At 49.2% G+C, this 24,862-nt stretch overlaps 9 protein-coding genes across 9 annotated transcripts; 5 read left to right on the plus strand and 4 right to left on the minus strand.

Moving 5' to 3' along the window:
• The first annotated feature begins 136 nt into the window (after positions 1-136).
• On the plus strand, positions 137-1,270 carry BJ212DRAFT_240843 (uncharacterized protein). The gene is made up of 2 exons (XM_041342728.1): positions 137-803; positions 855-1,270. The coding sequence occupies exons 1-2, from the start codon at positions 236-238 to the stop codon at positions 998-1,000; spliced, it is 714 nt and encodes a 237-aa protein (XP_041192672.1). The 5' UTR covers positions 137-235; the 3' UTR covers positions 1,001-1,270.
• On the plus strand, positions 1,253-8,705 carry BJ212DRAFT_1447337 (uncharacterized protein; the record flags this gene model as incomplete). Its single annotated transcript, XM_041338387.1, has 23 exons — positions 1,253-1,471; positions 1,586-1,833; positions 1,890-2,210; positions 2,266-2,424; positions 2,483-2,579; positions 2,629-3,111; positions 3,164-3,388; positions 3,435-4,676; positions 4,728-5,244; positions 5,291-5,780; positions 5,839-6,130; positions 6,179-6,357; positions 6,415-6,616; positions 6,668-6,862; positions 6,917-7,190; positions 7,241-7,438; positions 7,485-7,609; positions 7,656-7,744; positions 7,792-7,914; positions 7,967-8,054; positions 8,102-8,314; positions 8,397-8,621; positions 8,670-8,705. 23 exons carry the CDS (start codon positions 1,253-1,255, stop codon positions 8,703-8,705), a joined length of 6,240 nt encoding a protein of 2,079 aa, XP_041192673.1.
• Positions 8,706-8,889: 184 nt separating this feature from the next.
• On the minus strand, positions 8,890-9,306 carry BJ212DRAFT_1481499 (uncharacterized protein; the record flags this gene model as incomplete). Its single annotated transcript, XM_041340262.1, has 5 exons — positions 8,890-8,910; positions 8,961-9,028; positions 9,086-9,137; positions 9,188-9,225; positions 9,285-9,306. 5 exons carry the CDS (start codon positions 9,304-9,306, stop codon positions 8,890-8,892), a joined length of 201 nt encoding a protein of 66 aa, XP_041192674.1.
• An 87-nt stretch (positions 9,307-9,393) lies between these two features.
• BJ212DRAFT_1358394 (yeats family-domain-containing protein) lies at positions 9,394-10,789 on the plus strand. The gene is made up of 5 exons (XM_041335812.1): positions 9,394-9,456; positions 9,521-9,749; positions 9,798-9,834; positions 9,884-10,413; positions 10,472-10,789. The coding sequence occupies exons 1-4, from the start codon at positions 9,433-9,435 to the stop codon at positions 10,395-10,397; spliced, it is 804 nt and encodes a 267-aa protein (XP_041192675.1). The 5' UTR covers positions 9,394-9,432; the 3' UTR covers positions 10,398-10,413; positions 10,472-10,789.
• Positions 10,790-10,792: 3 nt separating this feature from the next.
• On the minus strand, positions 10,793-12,339 carry BJ212DRAFT_1506314 (uncharacterized protein; the record flags this gene model as incomplete). The annotated part of the gene is made up of 6 exons (XM_041341621.1): positions 10,793-11,169; positions 11,222-11,283; positions 11,334-11,439; positions 11,494-11,977; positions 12,030-12,156; positions 12,213-12,339. 6 exons carry the CDS (start codon positions 12,337-12,339, stop codon positions 10,990-10,992), a joined length of 1,086 nt encoding a protein of 361 aa, XP_041192676.1. The 3' UTR covers positions 10,793-10,989.
• A 1,746-nt stretch (positions 12,340-14,085) lies between these two features.
• BJ212DRAFT_1272764 (uncharacterized protein) lies at positions 14,086-16,416 on the plus strand (the record flags this gene model as incomplete). The annotated part of the gene is made up of 5 exons (XM_041331038.1): positions 14,086-14,753; positions 14,801-15,221; positions 15,272-15,300; positions 15,356-15,615; positions 15,671-16,416. 5 exons carry the CDS (start codon positions 14,086-14,088, stop codon positions 16,414-16,416), a joined length of 2,124 nt encoding a protein of 707 aa, XP_041192677.1.
• A 366-nt stretch (positions 16,417-16,782) lies between these two features.
• BJ212DRAFT_1447341 (uncharacterized protein) lies at positions 16,783-17,562 on the minus strand (the record flags this gene model as incomplete). Its single annotated transcript, XM_041338388.1, has 4 exons — positions 16,783-17,091; positions 17,147-17,280; positions 17,338-17,454; positions 17,502-17,562. 4 exons carry the CDS (start codon positions 17,560-17,562, stop codon positions 16,783-16,785), a joined length of 621 nt encoding a protein of 206 aa, XP_041192678.1.
• A 79-nt stretch (positions 17,563-17,641) lies between these two features.
• On the plus strand, positions 17,642-19,359 carry BJ212DRAFT_1358422 (uncharacterized protein). The gene is made up of 6 exons (XM_041335813.1): positions 17,642-17,825; positions 17,885-17,966; positions 18,029-18,593; positions 18,678-18,952; positions 19,002-19,074; positions 19,132-19,359. The coding sequence occupies exons 1-6, from the start codon at positions 17,745-17,747 to the stop codon at positions 19,175-19,177; spliced, it is 1,122 nt and encodes a 373-aa protein (XP_041192679.1). The 5' UTR covers positions 17,642-17,744; the 3' UTR covers positions 19,178-19,359.
• A 2,157-nt stretch (positions 19,360-21,516) lies between these two features.
• Positions 21,517-22,208, minus strand: BJ212DRAFT_1462517 (uncharacterized protein). Its single transcript, XM_041338930.1, has 3 exons — positions 21,994-22,208; positions 21,910-21,942; positions 21,517-21,853 (listed from the first exon to the last, which is right to left on the minus strand). The coding sequence occupies exons 1-2, from the start codon at positions 22,149-22,151 to the stop codon at positions 21,927-21,929; spliced, it is 174 nt and encodes a 57-aa protein (XP_041192680.1). The 5' UTR covers positions 22,152-22,208; the 3' UTR covers positions 21,517-21,853; positions 21,910-21,926.
• Between the last annotated feature and the right edge of the window lie 2,654 nt (positions 22,209-24,862).

Here is a 24,862-nt window from a genome sequence, read left to right on the forward strand (position 1 = left end):
ATAACTGGACATCGAGACTGGAGCTGACGAGCGATGGTGGAGTCACAATTTCAAACTTGTAAATTCAAGAGAAATGATACTCACGTGATATTATGAAATTCTGGTGGCACGCGTTAGCAAACTGAAACGCGTCCGAGTCAGATCTGCGGTACTGCTGCACCTTCAGCTCGTCTTACTACTGGTGGATGCTACTTTTCTACCTGGACTACTATATCATTTGGCTTCTAGATCAACTATGAGCGTACCTTCAAGCGCTCCTCCTATTCCTCCCACAACCTTCCAAACACCGAATGGATCGAATAGTGCATCACCCAAAGATCTTCGAGACTTTCTCAAATCTTTAAATGATGACAATCCACCATTAGTACTAGACAAACCACTTTGGCTGCGCCTGATTGCTAGCCTCCTGGAGCAAGTCTTTGGTTGCTTTCCTTATTTCAAGCCAACAATGCTGGGCACCACCAACGAGCGCATCGAGCTCACAGACGTCACGCTCGATGTCTTTTCACGTGTCGGAAAAAGGGCTGACTCGCTTGACTGGCTTTATTCTGATGAGGAGCATCTATCCAAAAAAGTATTTGTGCACCTTTTGGGCCTTTGCACTTCAACGGAATCATGGTTGGAAGTCGTCGATTCAGGCGATTCAGGCGGTGCATCTCACACGCTCTATTCCAAGGCTTGCGGAACTCTCGTTGAGTTCTTACAACTTTTGTCATTTTCAAGTGTTCCAGGAGGAGATTCTAGTGATCTACAAAGGGGAGTCCTGCAGGACATTTTGTATGAAGCGACAAACTTGTGTACTAGTGAGTTTAATTAGCCTTGCTGTGAAACTTCTACTTACTGGTCATTTGTAGCAATGATCTCTGCTCGACACGAATCATGTCCTCTTGACGTGCACTGGTTCTCTACCCCACCGTGTTTGAAGACCACGACTGAAGACTGTTCCATTCCGGTATTATCATTACACGTCAGATTATTTTCATGCTTAGGCATCCTTTAGTGCCCTATAGACACCCTAAACGTGATCAGGCTCCCATCCCCTTCTCACTTTTCCGTCCTGACCAGCATCATCATCGAACTATTCGGCAAACTGTTTTCAACTGCAAAGCTTTCTTACTTCATCACGGCTGCTATGCTCCGTCACGTCTCTGAACTGACTCGTCGTGTATACGATTTTTGCTCTGAATGTCCTACCTCGCCTGCAACAAGATCCAGGTGCCTGCTTCGAGTAGCTGCTGCTGCTCACGCCCTTATGAGTAGTGACCCATCTCTTATCGGGGGACTCTCGAGACTGCCTTGCCGCCTTTTAATTCAACGACTCCAATATGGTCCAAATCCTGCGCAACGATCAGTCGACCGCAAGTTACGGGAGATTCTTACTTCCAATGCAAATCTGTCAGTCGACTATGTGAATGATACTCTGGAACTCTTGCGCTCTGAAACATGGGAGTTGCCTGGGAGTGAGCTTCGGGTGAGCCGCTGTAGTTTTTTCTTCTTTCAAACTTTGCAAGCTGAAACGGTGTAGGCTCTTGCGGTCGTATATATACGTGGTTGTGTGAGTCGCTTAGACGCAGCGAGTTTACAGGAAGTGCAATCATTCCTTCAAGGAAATCCCTCCTACCCTGATTTGGAACCACTGGTTATCACTGCCAGTAATTCTGTTGATAGTCCAATGAGCCAGACTGCAGACAGCATAGACTCTTCGCATTGGCGCACGACATTGCAGGGGCTCGTTAGTGCTCTCATCGTGCCTGATGAACTGCAGTGGAAGAATATTTGGCGCAAAGATACTGCATCCTACATGCAACGAATATTGGATAAGATCCAGTCCAGGTGGGCTCGGTGAGTCTGCATTACTCGTTGATGATCTTCTCTGAACGCTACCGTAGGGGACTGCATCATTCTTCGTCTTCTGCGCGTATAACACTGGCTGAAAACGTTGCCTCCCTTGCCTCGCACCTCAAGCTGTTCTCTCGGCAACAGTCATCTCAGTTCCGCATTGCCGCTGCTCTTCTATTACCTCTGAACGGAATTGTTGAAGGCCCATCAACTGAAGTCGACGTTCATGTGCGGCGACAAGCGTTTAGTGCTTTCCGAGCCGTCATCAGAGAACATTTAGCGGATATCCAGTCTGATGAGCCGCCACCTGTCTTTGATTTCTTACAACGCGGATTCAATGACAAAGACCGTTCTGTCAGAGTTGATGCTGGGTATGAAATATCTTACTTAGAGGTTAAATTACTCACATTGCACTATCATGTATAGTCGCGCACTTTCGGATTTGGTCCACCTCCACGCCCGTGCAATTGATAGAGGGTGCAAATTCAACGAAACAACTTTCATGAAGATCAGCAGCTTGCTTGAATCAAGCGTGAAGGATGCGGTGAAAGAAACGCTGCTAGTTACTATCGGTTCTATCGGGCGGTAAGCTTGTACACGCGTCCCTGAAATTGTCGACCAATGCAACTTTCCCCTGTGGCAGCGATGCTCAGTTTGAGCTTCTTGGATTAGTTGTCCACTGTTTGATATCCCAACTGGGCCAAGATAACCATGTGTTAAAAGGCTTAGCGTACACACAAGTATGTCAATCTATGAAATACGTGTCAGACTCTGATGCACCCCCAACAGCTTTTGGAGATAGCGAAAGCACAGATGAAGTCCCCTTACAATCTTGTCTCGCCATACCTTTCTCAGGTCGCAACATTCGTCGTCTCCCGGAAATGTACGAATCCAATGCTGATATTTGAGACGTGTCGATTTCTATCTGTGCATCCAACCGATTTTATCTCCGTCACGCTATCCAAAACTCTTCCGTATCTCTTTGCTAACTCCGAAGCGAAGGTTATAGAGGAGATTTCGGAGGATTTGGGTGAAACGATTTTGTCGTTGTTCATGAAGCATTCTCACCAAATTCTTGCTCATGTGTATCAACAACACGGACCAGCACAAACAACCGGGTCTTTGACGTTCATCATGAACATAATTTCTAGGGGTGCCGAGCCCAAGCCAGCTGATTTCACCGTTCGAGGCATGGTCCAGAGCTGTGTGGTGGCATTGCTCGCAGATCTAGTTGTGGTCCTAGGACATGAGAATGAAGAGCGAGCTGCGTTGGTCTGGCTTCACTCTTTGTTCGATCGTTCATGACACCTGAACATGTTATCAGGCAGTGGATGCTTTGCGAAAAGTCCAGCGGTCAATAACGAGTGAAACCGAACTCGAATTGTCTCCGTTCCTCAGGACCTACATGCTTGGCATTGTATCCAACTTGAATGAGATGTTGCAAGACGTTCATGGCAAGAAATCATTTCCAGCAAAGAAGCAGATTCTACGCGGTCTAGAGGTGCTAATCGTCCAAATCGGACCTCATGTAAATGAAGTTTCCCCTCAGGCACGTGCCTTTGTAATGTTTTCGGGACGATATATAACTTTCTCAGATTATGGCCACCCTGCAAACTATGTTTTTGGTCCCCGAACTTGCTGAAGTCACCCTATCTACGTGGTACACATTTCTGTCCACGTTGAATGTCGAGGATGTTATTCCACATATCGGCACTACCAGCGCAGCCATTGTTTCCGCATGGTCAGCTTTGTCTCATTCCACACGGGAATCCGCCAAGAAATGTTTGCGTCATATTGTCTTCGATGTTGGAAGCACCGTTCGAAATGACGCAAAGGCAAATCTACACGAGGTCGTGGACCTCGGTCATATCCCAGGGCTTTCTGAAATACATACCCAGCTTCAGAGTGTTCGCATCTGGGATCCGCGCGCGCAACTCCAGAAGATTCTAGATCGGTGCTCCAGTAACAACATCACAGTGGCTCAGGTGGCTCTCTCTGAACTCCAAAACTTCATGAAGAACAATCAACCCTCGCTTATACAAAACCTTGCGGCGGGCGACGCATTTGATCCCTTAATTGGAAGTATACAATTGACCTTATTCCAGGTTGTCAGTCGTGATGGAGAGGGTTCTGACACTCTGCGGCAGCTGGCGTTTGAGTGCATGGGCATTCTTGGGGCGGTTGATCCAGATCGTTGCGACCTTAATTCGACAGAGACGAAAATGATCGTGCGGAATAACTTTGAAGATGACACAGAAGCAAAATCGTTTGCTCTGCACGTCATCCAGGATGTTCTCGTGGACGCCTTCCGGTCTACTAGCGACATAAAGTATCAAGGACATCTCGCCTTCACGATACAAGAACTCCTGCGATTATGTGATTTTTCTACTGCCCTTGTGTCATCGGAAAACACGACATCCGTCTCAGCGTGGGTTCGCAACAGGTGGAACGGGTTCCCCAAACACGTGCTTGAAACAGTTACTCCACTCTTGGGGGCAAAATTCAAAGCTTCGCATAAGGAATTGCCCCATCTCCCTTCGCCCATTTACCCTCATCAAAAGACCTATCGAGAGTGGGTACAGCTATGGACAGCTCATCTAATAACCAAAGCGTCCGGGGGTATGGCGCAGGACATCTTTGGGGTCTTTCGCTCGGCAGTGCGCAACAAGGATGTTGGTGTCGCTCACCACATACTGCCTCACCTCGTATTGAACATCCTTGCTTCTGAGAACGACGAAGATACCAGCGGCATTATCCAGGAATTAACAGCTGTTTTGAAAGATCAGGTGGCTTCTGATAGTCTGTCCACTCCAGACAAGAAGTTCCTTAGTGCACAGGTATCTTCCAACCTGGCCATTTTCATCATTATCGCTGAACATCTGCCTCAGGCTGTTTTCACGTTGTTGGACCATCTCAGTGCATATGTGCGAGTCCAGCGACAGGATTTACCAAAGAAAGCTGAGGGGAGAAGATCACGAGGAAATCCTGAATTTGCGATACGACAGCAGCAGCTTATCCGGGTCGATTCAGTACTCTCTAGCATTGACCATGAACTCATGGCTAAAGCTGCGCTACAGTGTCGAGCTCACGCTCGCTCACTTATGAACTTTGAGAGGCAGATAGTCTCGATGAGAGAGAGACAGCCTCCCCCTCCCGGAACGGATTTCACACCCTATTATGAACGCCTTCACGAGATCTACGCACAGCTTGATCAGCCGGATGGAATGGAGGGTATATCGACTTTGATCTTGTCCCCTTCATTGGAACATCAAATCCGTCAACACGAAAGTACTGGACGCTGGACTGCTGCTCAGAGTTGTTGGGAAGTTCGCCTCCAGCAACAACCTGACAATTTAGACTTCCATCTTGGACTCCTTCGATGTTTGCGCAACCTTGGACATTATGGTAATGTTTGAGTTATTTTTTCGGCTGCAGAGCTAAACCTTTTTAGATACGCTCCGCACACATGTCCAGGGTGTTCTCGTTAGAAACCCAGGGTGGCAGTCGGTTTTGGCAGATTTTCAGGTCGAAAGCGCGTGGATGATAGGAGCATGGGACTACGTTCACAACATCACAGCGAATACGGAACACGAAGGGCCTTCCGTAGTCAAAGCCCGAGTTCTTCTTGCTATGCGGTCTGGTGAACTTCTGCAGATCGAAGAAAGCCTAAGGAAAGCACGCCTTGTCCTTGGTGCTCCAATTGCTGCTTCTGGGCCAAGTGGGCATCGTCGTGCTTATGACGCTCTGGTCGACCTGCACATGATTCACGAACTCGAATTGATCCACGAGGCTGTGTCTAATTTGCCGCCAAGCTCACAAGGCCGTAAATCTGCCATCGTGACTCTTAGCCAAATTCTTAGTGCACGTTTGGACCGTACATTGCCTACCTTCCGCGTACACGAATCCCTGCTTAGCATGCGGCGAACAGCATTTTTACTCAGGTAAATCACTTCGCCCTACTGTTCAATTTGACATTCTTCTGACGCCGACTATGGACAGCACAGTCTCTCGACCATCAATCACAAGTCAAATTGGTCAATCGTGGTTGGCGAGTGCTAAGATTGCTCGAAAAGCCGGACAGTGGCAGACCGCATACAGTGCAATGCTCCAAGCGCAGTACACCAACGCTCGATTCAGTTTCATGGAAAGTGGGAAGCTGGTCAGAGCACGGGGAGAGCCGTTGCGCGCGCTACAAGAACTTGAAAAATCCATGCGCATCCTAGGTCTCGTGGACAACAATACTATTGACTTGACGAGAGAAGATGAACAGTCTATACGGATGAAGGCAAAGGTGCGGACATATTCATTGATAGGATGTAGCTCACAATCCCGCAATCAGGCGCAAATTCTTCTTGCACGTTGGATGAACGAGTCTGATCGATACGAGGCTTCCTACGTGCTGAAACAGTTTCAGAACGCCGCTGACTCAGCTCCAGGATGGGAGAGTGCCTTTTACCACCTTGGTCACTTCCAGGATCAGTGTTATAGGAATCTATCGTCAGACGACAAGTCAAACCGGTAAGTCTCTAGGGTTATTCGTGGGTGCCTTGTCATCTCGCTGATAGATGGTTATAGTGGAATCAAGATGAATTTTCAAACCATCAAGTGTTTCACAGAGGCCGCTGCTTATGGAAACAAATTTGTATACCAGACTATTCCTCGCTTGCTCACCTTGTGGCTAGACATGGGCGAGCGCAAGGTGTCAGCAGAAAATCCGTTGTTTGATAAGATCAACAGCGTTGTCGCCAGCTCCATCGATAGCATCCCGGTGTACAAGGTGTGAAGTTACCACGACCCAACAAAATGCTTTGCTGATTCTTGCGTTCAGTGGTTTACTGCATTCCCTCAAATCGTATCTCGAATCGGACATCCCAATCGTGTTGTGTGCTTGGTCTTATCAAAACTTATTTCATCGGTCATCCGAGAATACCCCAATCAAGCGCTTTGGTTCTTCGCATCAGTCGTAAACTCGACGAAACCCAATCGTCAACAACGCGGAAGAACAATATTAGACCAGCTGAAAGTGAGTGTGCATATCCACTGTTATTGAAGTATTAAGCCTAAGACAATGGCGTAGAACAGCCCGGCGAACACAGACTCTAACTTTCCGAACCTTATCACAAGTCTTCACGCCATGATCGACGAGCTCCTTCGGCTTTGTAATTACCCCATCGCTGACCGCAAGACGCTCAGCATGCGCCGTGATTTTCCAAAGCTACTTGCGATGAAAGAGAGTAATATCCTCATCCCTTTGCAATCATCATTGACAGTCAACCTCCCGCCTGTCTCGTCTACGAGTCACCGTGATAAACGACATAATCTTTTCGACCCTTTTTCGCCCACGTTTGCTGGTAAATTATACCTACAACTGAAAGCAACGACCTTGACTGACTTGATGCAGTCTTCTACGATGAAATCGAAATCATGCACTCGTTGGCCAAGCCACGAAAAATCACCGTTAACGGTTCCGATGGCATTAAATATATGTTCCTTGCCAAACCGAAGGACGATCTGCGGAAGGATGCGCGCCTTATGGATTTCAATGGGATCATCAACAAGCTCCTCAAGACTAATTCAGAATCTCGGAGAAGGCAACTTCGTATGTTCGAATGAAATAAAGTGGTAATGGGCTGACTTCTTTCAAGACATTCGGACGTACGGCGTGGTGGCGCTGAACGAGGAATGTGGTGTTATTCAATGGGTACCGAACACTATACCTGTGCGACCCGTACTATTGAAATACTACGAGACGAGGAATATTCCAGCTTGGGTACGTTCTCTCAGTTTTCCAAGGACACGCGTATTAAGAGAAGCAGTCCAAGGAGCTGAATGATGTCACAAGACGCATCAAAGACGGTTCCGATAAAGATGCCGCTGAACTATTTGCGACCAAAATTCTTCCTGAGTATGTGGTTGTTGTATATAAGTTGCTTTGTGATTTAAGCAGTGCAGGTTTCCTCCGGTCTTTCATGAATGGTTCGTGGAGACGTTCCCGGAGCCGTCAGTATGGCTAGCTAGTCGCCTGAATTATGGGCGTACCATGGCAGTGATGTCGATGGTCGGATTCATCTTAGGGTGAGCCGATGGCTACCTCAAGGGTAGTCAACACCTAACCGATTTTTGAAAGATTGGGAGATAGGCACTGCGAAAATATCCTTCTGGACACCAACAACGGAGACTTGGTCCATGTTGATTTTAGTTGTCTCTTCGAGAAGGTACTCCAAGCCTCCTCTCATTTTTTATTTCACTCACGTGCGCTTAGGGTAAAACGCTTGACACACCCGAACGGGTTCCTTTCAGACTCACTCAAAACCTTGTTGACGGCCTTGGGGTGACTGGCATAGAAGGAGTCTTCCGTATCGCCTGCGAAATTACAATGCAACTCCTCCGCGATAATAAGGACCCCCTCATGAGTGTTCTCGATGCATTTATTCATGATCCGCTGGTCGAATGGGAGGATGAGACGAGAAAGAGAGTACGTCAATGTCTTGCGCGTGTTTTTTTTGCTGATAACTCAAAATTTTATGTTTCAAGCAACGCCGCAATGCCAAAGATAGAAAGACAAATCGAATTCAGCCGCTATCAAGGCTGCTGATTTGAGATTATGGGCCAAGTCTGCGCTGCGGCCGATAGAACGGAAATTGAAAGGACTATATTCCCCGACAAATGTGAAGGAGCGGACTTATGGAGGAATCACAAGAGGAGGAGAAGATGAACGGGAAATCTCGACAAGCAATCTCGTCCAGATGCTCATACAAGAGGCAATCGACCCCGCAAACCTGGTGAGTTATCGTACTTAGTTAGCTCACCGAGTACTGAATCGTCTTCAGGGCAAGATGTATCCTGGATGGGCTGCGTGGCACTAGGGATTATATCCTTCACTCTTGACAGAGCTCGTATTATATTGTTGGATGATATGGCCTATATTGTATTTCACCGCGTAACGACTCTTCACGCTAACTCGTGTGTTGCGACCACAATGACGATATATTGTGCAGAGTAGATGCTTATATGGTGGATCTATGTAATAAGCATGTTGTGTCCGCGAGATTACTTCCTGACAGGCTTGCCCTGGAAACAGTATCATTCACAATAACGGCCAATAACAGCTCAAGTCTTACCATGGTAAGCTGGTACATGCCATACACGGTTCCACACATACCCAGACCAAAGAGAGTGAAGTAGGTACCTAAACGGTGCCCGAGTGAATGGCATGTACACCGAACTGCGCTGCCATATCACTTACCGAGATACAACTTTGAACGTGGTGGACGGTAGTAAACGGGCGAGTGTGAAGCCTGAAAATGATGGTCAATCACATACACAATGCCAGGCAGTCGACTGTTACCTGGTAAGCCCGTTGCCTCTCGGGAACGTAGTTTTGACCTGGAAAATTTAGACAAGGATGAGAAAGAAACTTGAGAATATATGACCGAGATACTCACGTTGAACCACAGCGTCAATCATGGTGGTGAGTTGTAGGATTGTATTTTGTCACTGCAGCTGGTCGACGTTGAAATGATATTCGGGAGGAAATGTGGTGGCGGAGTCCGAACGGTGTTTGCCGAACTCTCCCGAACCTGTCCTCTGATCATGGCTGATCGCGTCCGCGTCCGAGTATGTTTTACCATGCTCTCATTTCATAGATTCTGGCTTGCTCATTGTTCTGCGTGATGTCTAGGGTGTCACTATACACAGACCGATAATATATGGAAACACTGCGACAGTCCTTACTCCTGCTGAACGGGAGACCTCCCACTATCAAGACCACACTCATCGGTGGACAGTTGCAGTTCGTAGTGCTCCGAGCGCACCTGACTCTGATATTGTCGGTGGTGCGGATGACTTGGGGTACTTCATAAAAAGAGTCACGTTTAAACTGCACGATACATATCCGAATCCGACCAGGAGTGAAGTTTCATCTTGATGTCCTCTGCAGTAGCTGAACGCGTCCACAGACATCGATAAACCCCCATTTGAGGTATCAGAGACTGGGTACGTATTATCCAAGTGCACCAAACGCGAAAGTTGACAATTTTCTCAGTTGGGGAGAGTTTGAGATTCAAATCCGCATCACGTATGTAGCAGAATCTGGCGAGAAAGCCACCACGCTCTACCACCACCTGAAGTTACATCCTTGGTCAATTGCCTTCTCGCTCCCCAATGCATCCGCCGTTCCTCCAGAGCCTGAAATCCCGTCTCCCGAGAACGCTGCAAAGCTCGGGCCTGTGCATAGCTGGCAATATGACGAGATTGTCTTTACGGACCCATTCCAGAATTTCCTTACTCTTCTAACTACGCATCCACCAACGCCGCTGCCGAAAACGAGTGTAAACAAGAAGCCTATTCCTTTTCATTCGTGTAACCCTGCGTCATTGGAGGCGAGTCTGAAGGGTGGCGTGCCGGAGTTCACTAGTGCTATGGAGAAAGATGAGGCTGACAGGTTGGAAGAAGCGAAGGGCAAGATTATCAAAGAGCAGGAGAAATGGCGAGGAATCTTGATAGAAAGAGAAAAGGAGCTTGAAAGACTTCAGAAGCTACTTGCGTCGAAGGAGTGATCTTGCCGGATGCTGGGTGAGTATTAGCAACTGCTCTCTCATGCGAATTCTCGCATCCTAATTTGTGACTTTAGTGTCTCTAGGATATCTGTGAGCACGCGAAAAGCGACGGTCCTCAGAACAAGTGTCCCAGGCGTCCCTCTGAAACTATAGCAACATCGTCGGTCCGAGATTAAGTCTACGACTTGCCAGATCTGCGACCTTCTCGTGGAGATTAGTCGAAGGCGAACCGATGGTCGTGCCACAGCAGGTAACTTACGATGTAATCTCTAGATGCTCCTTCTGTACGGTACCACATACTGCTGCCTTTGCAAGCGCCGAGAACATGATCTGTACTAGCTAGCTGACTATGATGATACTATTCATGTGGGTGATTGAAAGACGGCTATCCGACAGCTTGGCTGCCATAGTAGAAGTCCGTCAAACGAATTACTTGCTAAAGTAGGCCATTAGATGAATTGTGGAGGAATTATAAGCATTTATCTGGGGGCCTGATAAATGGAAATTTCAAGCCATCGTCTTTCCCTGTACTTGATCTCATTGTCGATAAAAATGTGATAAAGGGGCGGTATCCGTAATAAGTACAACTGTGTTATCGTTTTCGTCCCTTTCCCGCGTTTCGCCCACTACCCCTTGATTCGTCCGTTTGATCTAAGAAGCCGCCAAGTTCTAGCGCATTGCGGGCAGCATGATTGATGTGCTTGAAACGATCAGGACCCAGATGGATTCCACCAAACCAACGGGTTACAACAACAAGGACATTATTGATTTCCTGTATCATAAATTGGGGGTTGTGACCTCGGAGTTGACATCGGCGTACGTACCAAGATAGAGAGTAAGTGGGCCAGTCGACTACCTGCTGCAGTTTCCCCATCGTCATCATTATCTAAGGAGTGTCAATCTCACATCGTCGAAACAAGGAAATGTACCACGTACCCTGGTGAAGCACACTACCCACCTGGCAACGCCAGGCATTGATGATGGGATGAGCGGCACGGGATATATGGCGTTCCGACATGAGATGATTCAAAACGAGTGGTACCTTGCGCACAGTCGGTCAGTAAAACATCCATCTGTCTTCAATCGTGTACAATACCTGCGATGGATCGGATATCCGACAAGCACGGCCAATAAATACACTCTTTCTGTCCACAATAGGTTCGGCTTCGACGATTTTGATATTTGCCGGTAAAGCAGTGTCGAGAGGTACTCGATCCTTTTCGTCAGTAGTTGATGACGATTCAAAAGGCTCGTCGGGTTCGACCAAGGTGTGGTTGCGGGTATGTGCATCCTCTCTGAGTAATTCTCCGGCCGTCTCCTTGTTTAGTTTATCTTCATACCATGCTTCGCACCGCTCCAGTACGTTCTGTAGTCCGTCAAAAACGCAGACACTTTCCGGCGTCCATTCCACTCCTGAGACAGATATGAACGTGCGGAGTATAGATCCAAAAAGTGAGGAGTCGACACCAAAAGCGCCGATATAACGAGAGAGGAGCTGCAGTTGAGGGGGGCTTGAGGCAGGGTATGTTGGAGGAATTGAGACCAATATACGTATGGAAATGTCTTCATGAGATGGCAGACTTCCGGAGTAGGCGTCGGAACGAAACTCAGGCAGTGCGATGATACACTCACTTGAGCGAAACTTCGTAACGGATGGCGCCTAAAGTACTGGACGAGTGATTGGGAATACCGCTTCTAGGGCTTCCGGGCGATGAACGGCGTAGGTGAATAGCATGGTCTCCGTATATGGACTGAAGAACTGTAATGATCAGGGTCCGTCGAAAGTTTTGTTATCTGTGAATGATCTGATCTTACCGTCGATCTCAGAGGCGACGGATTCGAGGTCAGAACTTTGCATCAACTTTGCAACAAAGTCCCTTAGCTCCGTTGCAGGATCCGAATCAGTTGACTGGGTATTTTGATCGGAGATTTCGGTGTCCATAGCAGTAGCTACTGGCCCTTCAGGGTTCTAAGACAACTTGCACGCGATCCGGGAAGTCTTGCGAAAGGGAGGCAGGCCTGAGCCAGGTCATGATTTGAAGTCCGCGGAGGTCCGCGGCATATGCTATTCGGTTTTTACTTCCATTGAGAGAGCCTGACAGCCTCTTTGTGGAGGAAATGTACTTTTAGCTCATGGAAAAACAACCTTGATCATCGTCGCATGTGTATTGAAGTTGTTAATACATTACGGCGATTGAGTCTCACGATATCATGTTCGACTCAATAGATTCGAAGTATTCAGTACTCTGTTCGTGAGGAGACAAGGAAACCCGCAACGAGCGGAACTAGTGGAGACGCGTGTAGATTTCGGTTAAAAAAAATAAGGATGTGATGCGGGGAAAGGGGTGGATAAAGCATACGTTCCAAATATTGACGGGTAACAGGCAAGGTAAGCAGAGGCAGACAGAGGTTGCAACGTATGTCCGCCGAGTCTGCAGGGTGTGTTGATACAAGCACTTGGGAACTTGAAAATATATTCAGCTGGTGCATGGTTCATAGCCGGTATACCCGGACCTGAGAGTACAAAGAATATGTTCCCTGACTAGGGACGCTAGTTCAGGTTTACCAAAAGTTGGGAAAAAATATGCGACGTGTCAAAAGCAAATTGACTCTTTGTGTACCGCGTGGACAATAGACGGCAGACCACGATGCTTATCTGGTTCATATCTGGTTCTCCCATAGGAGGATGACCCTGTCCCCAGCGTACACCGCCGTATACGAATGATTGCGACCAGCGCCGACCACATGGATGTGCCAAGTCAGTACCTTATCATGTGCTGAGTTGTACTTGTGAATTTTTATTGCATTGCTCGGGTCATCTAATTGGGAGTCGACTGTGAGTCAGCGTCAGCATTTTGTAAACACTGGTGGCATGATATGCTTACTTTATAAACAAGCCGTGAATGCCGCATCACGACGAGTGCATGAAGGACATATTTTGAACAAGGCTTGGCTTGTCTTGCCAGCTAAGTTACTAGCAAGTTGAAAGCGTGAGCTAAACCCACTCATTGAAGATCAGACACTATTGAAACAAACGAAGCTACTATGCAAATCCACGAAGGACGCGGGGATACCTGGCCGCTTCTCATAGGTAAAAATACGATAGATAAAAATACCCCCATACCTGCCTTCATGATGGTGATCAGCAAAACTGCGCTGTTGACCTTGAAATCCAAGGTAGAGCTCGATACAAGGAGTCTATAATATATGATATGATTGGGACCTCATTTTGTGGTCGCTGAAAGTATGGAAACCCATGTGAAGTCAAGTGCTTGATTTAGAGTAGCTCCATCAGTCATAGAGGACTCACTTTGAATCAGAATTCTGACTTGGAAGACTCCTGATCAATCAAAATGATGATTTACATTGAGACATGGTACCATGAAGCTTTTTATTCATCGCAGCGACATGCCAGTCTGATCTTGGACTGTCGTTAGATCCTGAATGTGGGCTGGCGAGCAGCCGTACGTACCACGTATGATAGTAGATTCAGCGCTTATAGCTTTCGGCATGCCAATTTCGGCTTCGAACCGCGCAGCTGCAAGTCAGCGGCAATATGACATAACACGCACACGCCCGGCCATAGTCATACGAAACACATAAACTTGCCTTAATCCTTCATCTTCATCACTAGTACCAGGCGCACCAGCCTGCGATCAGCCGCTAAGAAAACCCACGCCTCGTTAAAATGGGTGCTTCTGATCCAGGAGAGCCGACGGCAGTCTCTGCAGGCAGCAAAAGAGCTCATAGTCCCAGGACTGCTCCTGCAAAGCGCGCCAAAGCAGCCCAGGCCTGTTTATCATGCAGGAAGCACAAAACTCGTTGCGAAATGCTTGATGGAGATAACTCCGGCTCTCAATGCCACCGTTGTAAAGTCCTCTCCCTCCCTTGCTCATTCGAAGAAAACGGCGCTCCGGCGAGTGATCGCGCTGGGCCCTCCTCCCGTCCTCTGCACACACCAGATATCCGTTCCATGCGGGAACGCGAGGACCGGCGTCCTTCCCTTACTGTTCCCCAAAAATCCCATGATATACCAATGGACAACTCTCGCGCTCATGCAGGTTCCAGTTATTCAAGGAATTGGGACTCTAGCTCAAACACCCTACCACCCTTTCCAAGATCTCAGCCCCAAGAGGAGGAGGTCGACCTTCTAGACCCTAATCGGTTATTGCCAGAGCGCCACAAGCCGTGGGGATTTTTAAAACTTCCTGGAGGGTTTGATGGCACCATGGTGCCTATGCTGGCTATGCAGGCGCTTACCCGTGCAGGTTCGGTTGATGACTCCTCACGGAATAAAGTGGACCAGTCATTACTCCATATTCTTGGGAGGGAGCAGGTAGATTATCTTACCGACATGTAAGCCTTGACGTTTTATTCCCTGCGAGGCTCTTATTTTGGCACAGTTTCGAGGAACGTTACGCTCCCTGGCTTAATTTGCAGCCTTCTCAGCAACCAGAAGGACCACTTCTAAAACTCGCACAGTGCTGTGTTGCATCACGACATCTCGGATCATCAACGCGCTCGGCAGTCTCTCCTCAGCTATATCGCCTGGCAGACGAATCTATCTTCAAACAGGCCTATCACCCTTTGCCATCTACGGATGCAATACATGCAATGCTCGTACTTTCATTATGGCAACCCATAGAGGATCCAACAACAACAGAGTCACGCGATGGTCGGCTAATTGCTTCGACCGCCGTCAGTATGGCCATGAACCTTCGCCTAAGCGAGGCCATGGTATATTCTAAAACTCTCCGGAAGCAGAAAAAACCGAACGAGCTTCCTAGCGCGGAGCTAATGGAAGCCATTGACAAAGCACGCCTCGTACGTCTTTGACAGGCTCTCAAATAATTAACCTAAACTTGTGGCTGTAGTGGTTCGCATTGAATAATGTCGAGTCAATGTCTGTACAGCAGTATAATCCACTCGGCGTCCCCAGCTGATAAATTTTGTTGCAGGCTTTGTGTAGGTACCGGGCGCAACCCAATATCGGACTGTGATAGTCTTATACATGACGCCATCGATACAACATCGATGGCAACGATTGGGGCTGGTCGTGACATGCGACTCACTTTGATCTCCCAAATGTTCGCTGCTACACAATACGGGCTCTCCATACGCCTCCGTTCCGCAGAAGAAATTGGGGTCTTCTACAAAGAAGTGCTCGACTTCCTGATGCGCATGGACGTGATCGAGCGCCTCATTTATCCCCTCCCAGGTATGCGGCCCGAATCCTTCACCTCTGAGAGCTTAACTCTGAACCCTGACGTCAGTCCTAGCAGAGCACGAGGTCTTCTTCTTCACGATGTTGCAGGTATACTATCAGTCCTGCAGGCTGCTGGTCCTGGTACATGCCCTGATAGAAACAAAGACCGTGATTTCCAAGTGCGACCAGCAAAACCCATGGTTCCTCGTTGCAGAGCATAACGGAATCAACCTCGGACGAAGTTGGGGCCACCAAGCGCTTGTGCTGTCTGAAGGCATCCTCATCACTGCGCTATCACGACCTGAACTCGTGCTCCTCAGTGCTGCGCCTGATAATTTCTTCTCGATGCTCACCCTCGCGACATTTTTCGTCATCCTCAGTAAATGGTCCGTAATGGAAAACGCCTGCGAGCAGTTGCCTGGATCAAGTGACAGTATTCTTGCGCGGACGATCGATCGCATGCAACAGGTGAGCGCGGCTCCGGATCATGTTCCCGCGAAGTGCGCTCGAGTTATCGAGGCTGGCGTGTTGAGTTTCCGGAAGCGTTCATCGGAGAAGTCGGAGGCAGATTCCCAGCTCAGCCGGCCGTTACTTGAGCATTTCGATACGGCTGCACGCAACTTCCGAGAGCGCGTGTCAGCACCTGCTGCGCACTCTGGGTACCCCACAGAGCAGCAGTACCCGCATACACAGCAGTCATTCCCGTCGTTCCCAATCAACGATCCGAATTACTTCATGAATTCGGACATTATCCTTGACAACGATTTTTGGTCGTCTTTTATGTCGAACTTGAGCGATGGGAAGGGTAGATAGATTTGGAGGGATGGTATATTTACTTTAGTGTCCTTGTTTCTGTTACTATTTTGACTATGTTACGACGCAGGTACTTTTTATATATACCAAGTAGCATGTAGCATGTTAGCTCTTCTACATTGTCATATATCGACTTACTATACCACCTTCCTCCGGGACTGAACTTATTATCGCAGCTCTTCTCGATCTTCTTGTACTGGTATATTTTTACAGGTATTTGGAGAAGCTTTTTTAAGTTCCCAACATGAAAGATAGGCTATAGATAGGCTTGTCGAAGGTTGAAACGGGCTTTCATGAGTCGCCAAAGTTGGATTCAAGGATCGTTGATGCGAAGGGGAGCCGGATCGAAAGTGATTATCGCCGTGGCTAACCGGCAGAAGGTGGATCAGGAAGCATGTTAATATCAAACTGTGCAGTACGCCGAGGGAGGGGCTTGAGTGGGCGGGAAGAGATAGCTTTTATACCAATGGATGAAGAATCTGAGTCTGAACTGCCGTCTAAGTCTGACCCGTCTGATTCTGATTCTGATTCTGAGGAGGACGAGTCGGGTGAGGGAGAAGACGATGATGATGACGATGACGACGACGACGACCAATCTTCACTCCCGGAATCTTCATCGTCTGAACAAGAATCTGAATCCTTGAGCCGCGTCTCCAACACGCCCAATCCGAGGTTCTATGAGAGGATCATGAGTTTGTTGTGTTTTACAATGGTGGGGATTAGGACCTGCCATTTCGATGTACTGCTCTGTGTCCTCTTCGATATTTTCGATATCTACGCTCGATGGGTTGTCTCGGATGCGCTGAGCAAGTGAGTCGTTCTCTTCCTTGAGGCGGGGGAGGAAGTCCTGGATACGTGCGAGCACTGTCCATCGAAATACTCAGAATCCATACTCGTGGGATATGAGAAAAAACGACGTACGTTCGCTGGGAGGGTCTACTGCGTATGTTTTTCGCTCACCAAAGTCGAAAGTTGGTGGAACAGCATCGGATGTATTCCTAGCTGGTGAAGAGCTGTTCAATTGCTCAAGGAGGTTACCTAGATATGACTGAGCCAGTAGTCGCGTGTCAAATAGACTTGCTCACCTATCCTCTGCTGCCTGTTTTCCTCGTCTTCGACTTCGAGCTTGGATCCAGAATGCGACATTATGTATAGATAAAAGAGTTTGATGCTGTGTTGAATGAATATAAAAGGAGGTTAACCGAATTTAGTAATCAAAGCCTTCGTGACTTCGTCGCGTCCATCAGCGAGCGCGTATAAGAGGGCACTGTTCTCAGCGACGATCTCCTATTAGTGGGACTAATCAGCATCTTTCAAATAGATACGATATGCCACAGCAGCCACGCATTCGTGTTGTTGTGCAGCTTCCTTACAACCGTCCTGATAACCCACTTCCCGATCCTCCCCATGTGCGTATCGGCAGTCGTAGTTCTCTAGGCTCTTGGCTGAACGAGCTTGGTCCGTGCAGATTGAATGGAATGCAGAGAAGGCTAATGTTTTATGGGAGGTTATCGCACTTTCTCGGACGAGCGATAACGGTGGCACAGATTGTGAGTAGTCTACTAGTTGATATAGACAGCATCATATCAAACTTATACCGAATCATCAACAGGGAAAGGTCTCGCAGCACATCTGGAAGTGCCACTTCCGTATCTACTTTATCGTGCACAGGCTCGATACGAAGATGATCTCCGAGGACTGCAAGGCTTCCACGCTGGGAACCAGCCCGCCACCAAGTCCACAGAGGTAACACCTGTCCTCCCAGACCGTCCCCTCTCCATTAAGATTCCTGCTGCACGCTTCAACTCCATCAATAGCGCCCGTAGGCTTTCTACTTCCAGATTAGCAACGCCTCTTGGCGTCCGTGCACGGCTCAACTCCCTCACCCAACACAACTCTGTCCAATCACCTGCCAAATGCAAGAAAACATCATCCTCGTCAACGTCTACTCTTCAGGGAACTCAAGTCAAGAGACCCCTGCGCCTACCCTCTCCGTTCTCATCTGACGAGAGCGATTCCGAGGATGAGCAGGCTGCGAAGGAAGAAGAAGCAGACCGTGCGGCAGAGGAAGAAGAAGCCTTGTCACGCAAACTTGCAAGCCTGAAGCGTATGATGACGAGCGAGGCTTTGGCCTTGTTAGCTCGCCACTATCCCCTGAGAAAGGCAAAGCGCGAGATGTGATCCGCGGACGTGCGCCAGTGCCTATCTTTCGCCCTGGACGCGAGGGTGAGGATACCATAGGCTTCAGACGCAACGATGAGAGCTTTAAACATGAAGAACGGAACCGCGATCATAGCGCATCTGTATCAAGTGCATCTTCTCCGCAGGGTTCAATCCCTTCGATCCCGTCCCCGCCGCCAGAGTCTCAATCTCCGATGGCCCGGCATCTCTCTACGAGCAAGTCGAGCAGCCCCCCAACAGTGTCGACGCGGAACGCACGGGGGCAGCCAGCATATGCGTTATGGACCACTTGCAGGGCTTAGTGAGCAGAGAGCAGTCATGGGAGCTCTGCCTCGAGCTTTAGCTGATATAAGTGGTGCGTCATTCTTGTATCTTCAGTCCCCCTCATGTCGATGTTGTTGTAGAAGCAAGCTTTTCGGCGTCAGCCTTGGAGAGCGCGCTGATGTCAAATGTCCCTGCAGGAGCGGGGTCTCGTCTGTAAGTATTCTGTGAAGTAATTGTTATAAAGCGCTCACCAAGAATTGTCTCTCGCAGGTCTGCAATTGCAAGGAGCAGGTTTGTACGTGGGGTGCGGTTGTAGCATGCCCCCTTAGACAGTCATCTGACTGGTTTATTATTCTTTTCTATCGATGAGCTTTCTTCAAAGGAATCTGTATCACTATCATTCTTATCATAAGTCGTTTCCTAATTTTATCAACTTAACCTAGGTTTGACACATCAGACTGATGCCGTCCCGTGTTCTTATTTTTGCTTCCACATCATTCGAGCGTGTTCTCGTCCACGATGATCATCAGACGATCATACTACTTTTAAGTGCATGTGCCGATCAGCACAGGATTGTCAGAATACAAAGGCGCTTGACGGCCGATGATATAAAGCGCCTTGGGAATCACGTTCACTTTCTCTCTTGATCATATCTGCATTATTCCCAGTTAGTACAGCACTCACAATCAAAACTTGTTCCCTTTCCTCGAGACTCTAGCTTCCGCTTACCCTTTCATATACACTAACTTCGAGCCAAAACAATACTGACAGACAGCGAACGATGCAGTTGACGTTCGTGACGGATCTAGGCCAGTCGTATGCCGTTGATATCGACCCTGACATGGAGCTTGAGAATGTGATGGCTTTGCTAGAGGCAGAGGTGAGTCGCTTGTTCTCTACCCCACTTCTATCCAGCCCTAACCAATGCATGCCAATTCCCTTGTCTTTGCTTTCCCCTGCTCATACGATGACATACATGGTACTGTCTACCACTCTGGATCATACAGTCGAGTATACCCCCCAGCGAACAAAGCATCTCGCACAACGGGCGCGAACTTATAGATCCCAAGGCTACCATCCGGGCGCTTGGTGTGGGCGAGCACGCTATGCTCCTCCTACGCAGGCGTGTTAACGTTCCCGGGCCCGAAGGCAGGTGAGCACCTAATTCAGTTCTCGGCTTTCATTGTGCCCACGTATTGATGTCCCTTTACAGACCCATAGAGCAAGATGCAGAGATGATGAGACTGCAAATTCTTGGAGATCCGCAACTTATGAGACAATTACAAGAAGTGCGTGACTATTGTTGCTTGCTTTCTTTAGCTTCTCACTGATCATTCCTCACTCAGACACTCCCGGAAATAGCTGCGGCTGCCCAGTCCGACCCCACACGCTTCGCAGAACTCCTGCGGCAGCAACGTGACCGCGCACAACAAGCTGAGCTTGGTCGACAGCGCGAGATATCGGCTCTTAATGCTGACCCGTTCGATGTCGAGGCGCAGCGTCGTATCGAGGAAGCTATACGTCAGCAGGCGGTCATGGAAAATATGGAGCATGCGCTTGAATACTCACCGGAGGCGTTTGGGCGGGTGACGATGCTTTAGTGTGTATTTGTCCGGCTTTAGAGTGTAAAGGTGCTGATGGATGGTAGCGTGCCGGTAGAGGTGAATTCGCATCCTGTGAAGGCGTTTGTGGATAGCGGAGCGCAACAGACAATCAGTACGTCTTGTTCCGCCCTTTTTGTGTCTGTCTGATTTCACTTGTACAGTGAGCCCTGAATGCGCAGAAGCGTGCGGGTACGCAATTTTCCTCTGCATTAGACGAAACTGACGTATCACAGGATAATGCGTCTCATCGATGGGCGATTTGCAGGCATTGCACGTGGAGTGGGGACTGCGAAGATTCTGGGACGTGTGCATAGTGCACAGATGCGACTTGCGGACTTGCATCTTCCGTGCTCGTTCACGATAATGGAGGTCGGTCTTCCTTCTTTTCCGATATATCTTCCCCAACCATGAAGTTCACAAAAACTCGAGGGCCGTGATGTGGATCTTCTTCTCGGGCTCGACATGCTGAAGGCACACCAAGCATGCATCGACCTCGAAAAATCTGTGCTGCGTATCCAAGGGCGTGAAGTAAGCTTCCTCCCTGAACACGAACTCCCCGAGAAAGCACGGATGATCGACTCCGGAGTGGACGAGCCCATCGCGTCTACCTCTGGCTCTTCCAGCAGCGCTCCACAACCTGCACAAACGAGTGGTGGTAGAAATATTGGGACTAGCAGCTCGTCGTTCCCAGGTGGTGGAAATACGCTGGGTTCGGCGCCTACGCCACGTGCATCGACACGTCCCGCCGCTGCCCAATCACGACACCCAGATTCCGCTATCGAGCTGATCATGGGGCTTGGCGTATCACGGGAGGTGGCGATCAGTATGTTGGATGCGGCGGGTGGGAATGTGGATGCTGCTGCAAGTTTGTTGTTCTAAGTCCTAGGGTGGGCGGGAATTCTTGCAATGATGAGGAGACATTAATTTTCTTGGATCTTGGATCTATGGGATTGCAAAATGTACGATGTGATGAATTATATCTGCTGGTTCGTTTCGGGAAGGAGCATCAAAGAGAACTTCGTGGGCCTGGAGAACTTCCAATACCCGTCGAGCTTGATTTGAGATAATTGGTAACACTAGGAATTGACGTGGTATCAATCAAAGCGTCATGTTGACTTGTTGCTTGTGTTCCAAGTTGAGGACGAATTTTGAAGCATCCTGAAGAAAAAGGAAGACGCGAAGGTCATCTCAGCGCCGATGATCACCCAGGCTTCGAAGGGGTTTTGATCATCAACTGCACGACAGGTATTCCAGGGCGCAACAACGTCTCTCAGGTGATGGAATCACTTGATTCATAGTCCTCAGTACGTGCTCGGATAAACTAGTAGCGGTAGCGTGTGGACACATATACCCCGCATGGTTTACGGCGGGTCATCTCACTTGAACAACTTCAAATTTAAGCTCGATAACAGATATATGATGGATATAGAACAACACTGCATACTGGGTATTACAACTAGATCATTTGCAAGTAGAGCTAGAACGATTGATTTAGCAACGGCGAGGGACATCAAGGCTACGAACTCACGCATCTCGGCATTTCCACCATTGTTCTCCATGAGCCATGCGACTCAAATCAAACTCTAGCCCACTGGGTATCACCAATACAGTCCCAGGATAATAAAATGGTTCTCGTCGGGAAGCGGGTGGTACCCAGAAAAGCAGGCGACGATCTGCTCCTACCATCCATCCATCTTTTTCCAGCACGACAGGAGTTGAATTAAGATTGTGATGAGAGGTGCCCTTGAACAGCTCAGCAGGGTCCTGCAATGCATGGTCCAAGCTCGATCCGAAGCAAATGGCGCGGTTACAAGGCGTGGTGGGGCGTCTATCCGAAGAGACTGCAGGGAAGTGGATCTCAGTGTGCTCTTGGGATTGCTGCCCTATCACTGCATTCAACAGCCGGACAGTTTTATCTTCTGAACCAGACACGATGCGAGTGCCATCGGGGGAGAACGAGACTGAGTAAACCGAATCAGTGTGCCCTCGGAAGGGCTCACCCAATGGCAGCCCCGTCGCTGCATCCCACACCCGGACAGTTTTATCTTCTGAACAGACACGATGCGAGTGCCATTGGGAGAGAACGAGACTGAGTCAACCGAATCAGTGTGCCCTCGGAAGGGCTCACCCAATGGCAGCCCCGTCGCTGCATCCCACACCCGGACAGTTTTATCTTCTGAACCAGACACGATGCGAGTGCCATTGGGGAGAGAACGAGACTGAGTAAACCGAATCAGTGTGCCCTCGGAAGGGCTCACCCAATGGCAGCCCCGTCGCTGCATCCCACACCCGGACAGTTGAATCCAAAGAACCAGACACGATGCGAGTGCCATCGGGGGAGAACGAGACTGACGTAAACCGAATCAGTGTGCCCTCGGAAGGGCTCACCTAATGGCAGCCTCGTCGCTGCATCCCACACCCGGACAGTGTCATCCATTGAACCAGACACGATGCGAGTGCCATCGGGGGAGAACGAGACTGAGTAAACCGAATCAGTGTGCCCTCGGAAGGGCTCACCCAATGGCAGCCCCGTCGCTGCATCCCACACCCGGACAGTGTCATCCTATGAACCAGACACGATGCGAGTGCCATCGGGGAGAGAATGAGACTGAGTCAAACCCGAATCAGTGTGCCCTCGGAAGGGCTCACCCAATGGCAGCCCCGTCGCTGCATCCCACACCCGGACAGTTTTATCCAAGAACCAGACACGATGCGAGTGCCATCGGGGGAGAACGAGACTGACCAAACCCAAGAAGTGTGCCCTCGGAAGGGCTCACCCAATGGCAGCCCCGTCACTGCATCCCACACTCGGACAGTTTTATCATCTGAACCAGACACGATGCGAGTGCCATCGGGGGAGAACGAGACGGACCGAACCGAATCAGTGTGCCCTCGGAAGGGCTCACCCAATGGCAGCCCCGTCGCTGCATCCCACACCCGGACAGTTTTATCCCAAGAACCAGACACGATGCGAGTGCCATTGGGAGAGAACGAGACTGAGTAAACCGAATCAGTGTGCCCTCGGAAGGGCTCACCCAATGGCAGCCCCGTCGCTGCATCCCACACCCGGACAGTTTTATCCCAAGAACCAGACACGATGCGAGTGCCATCGGGGGAGAACGAGACTGACCGAACCGAATCAGCGTGCCCTCGGAAGGGCTCACCCAATGGCAGCCCCGTCGCTGCATCCCACACCCGGACAGTGGAATCCAAAGAACCAGACACGATGCGAGTACCATCGGGGGAGAACGAGACTGACATAACCGGAGAAGTGTGCCCGCTGATCACCGTCTGAATAACAGGCCAGTTCACAAGACGTCCATGAATCAGACAAAGAGTGTTGGGAGATCTTTTAGTAAACCATGGAGCTATGGTGGACTTGATGGGCGAAAATGGCAGCGCTGATACATACAGATGCGGCGTGCTGTGCGAAATCACCCCACCAAAAACTTGGACGAATCTCTGCACATCTGTTGCAGTCGACAAGACATTTTCATATCCGGTTTGGCCCTGTGTTCGCACGTAAGTACTCCGCCCGACACCACCACATGACTGTGTTCTCACCTTCAACCATTTGGAAATGATTGGAAGCGCTGCAACTGCAACCCTGAGTCCATTGAGGAGGCCGAGTGCTTCGATCCAGAAGAGTAGCCGCTCGTTGTCGAAGAATGATCTTATTTCCTTTGCGAGCTCCGTATCGAAGTCCGTTGCTTGTACGTGCGTAGCCCAAAATCGACAGGAATAGGACAGATGCGAGGGAATACATCTTGCGACTCGATCCGGCAGTCCGATATCTTCGCTATTGGGAAGGTATGAAGACTTTAAATTACACATATTGAAGCGAAGGTCATCTGCCATCACTCGAAGTGACGCAAAAGCAAGATTCCGTTGCGAGTTCGACATCTCCACGAAAAAGTCTCCGCTAGATGATTCATCTGTCAGAAATTCGCGGAAGGATGCGTGAAGAGGTCGGATGAGACTAGATGGGTTGGTGGTGCCGCTTAGCAGGGATCCCATATCTGCTACCACGAGTTCCACCTCGTAACGCTCACTTTGGTCTGGAAAATGGCGCCGCATGGCATTCAGGGCATCTAAAGAGAGGGGTTCGGCTGAGCCAAGTATTTGTCCCATCACGGAATGAAACCTTGCTAGCGCTCGCTGATACTCGATTCCTGTGCTGTCCTCCCCCATGTTTTCCCCTAAAATGAACCTATACATGCCATGCAACAGTTTTTTCCGCTCTCCGTAATTGTGGGACACGACAGCATTGAAGCGTTCGATTGGGCGTGAGTAACCAGAGGATTTTTGAATGTATTCGCATGCAAGACGTGCCCACTCGAATAGTCCATCAACTTTGTCAGCGAGGACCGCGAACTCTTTGTCCCCAAGACCGGTTA

This window comes from Suillus subaureus (assembly GCF_016647635.1).
Source record: "Suillus subaureus strain MN1 chromosome Unknown BJ212scaffold_18, whole genome shotgun sequence".
Lineage (NCBI taxonomy): Eukaryota > Fungi > Basidiomycota > Agaricomycetes > Boletales > Suillaceae > Suillus > Suillus subaureus.

Coding starts and splice junctions, on each gene's coding strand:
- BJ212DRAFT_240843 (XM_041342728.1), top strand. CDS start 236: ATGAGCGTACCTTCAAGCGCTCCTCCTATTCCTCCCACAACCTTCCAA. Junction 804..854: donor AGCGACAAACTTGTGTACTA/GTGAGTTTAATT, acceptor GGTCATTTGTAG/CAATGATCTCTGCTCGACAC.
- BJ212DRAFT_1358394 (XM_041335812.1), top strand. CDS start 9,433: ATGGCTGATCGCGTCCGCGTCCGA. Junction 9,457..9,520: donor CTGATCGCGTCCGCGTCCGA/GTATGTTTTACC, acceptor CGTGATGTCTAG/GGTGTCACTATACACAGACC. Junction 9,750..9,797: donor ATATCCGAATCCGACCAGGA/GTGAAGTTTCAT, acceptor ACGCGTCCACAG/ACATCGATAAACCCCCATTT.
- BJ212DRAFT_1462517 (XM_041338930.1), bottom strand. CDS start 22,151: ATGGTAGGAGCAGATCGTCGCCTGCTTTTCTGGGTACCACCCGCTTCC.
- BJ212DRAFT_1358422 (XM_041335813.1), top strand. CDS start 17,745: ATGCCACAGCAGCCACGCATTCGTGTTGTTGTGCAGCTTCCTTACAAC. Junction 18,594..18,677: donor AGAAAGGCAAAGCGCGAGAT/GTGATCCGCGGA, acceptor CGCAACGATGAG/AGCTTTAAACATGAAGAACG. Junction 18,953..19,001: donor AGCTTTAGCTGATATAAGTG/GTGCGTCATTCT, acceptor ATGTTGTTGTAG/AAGCAAGCTTTTCGGCGTCA.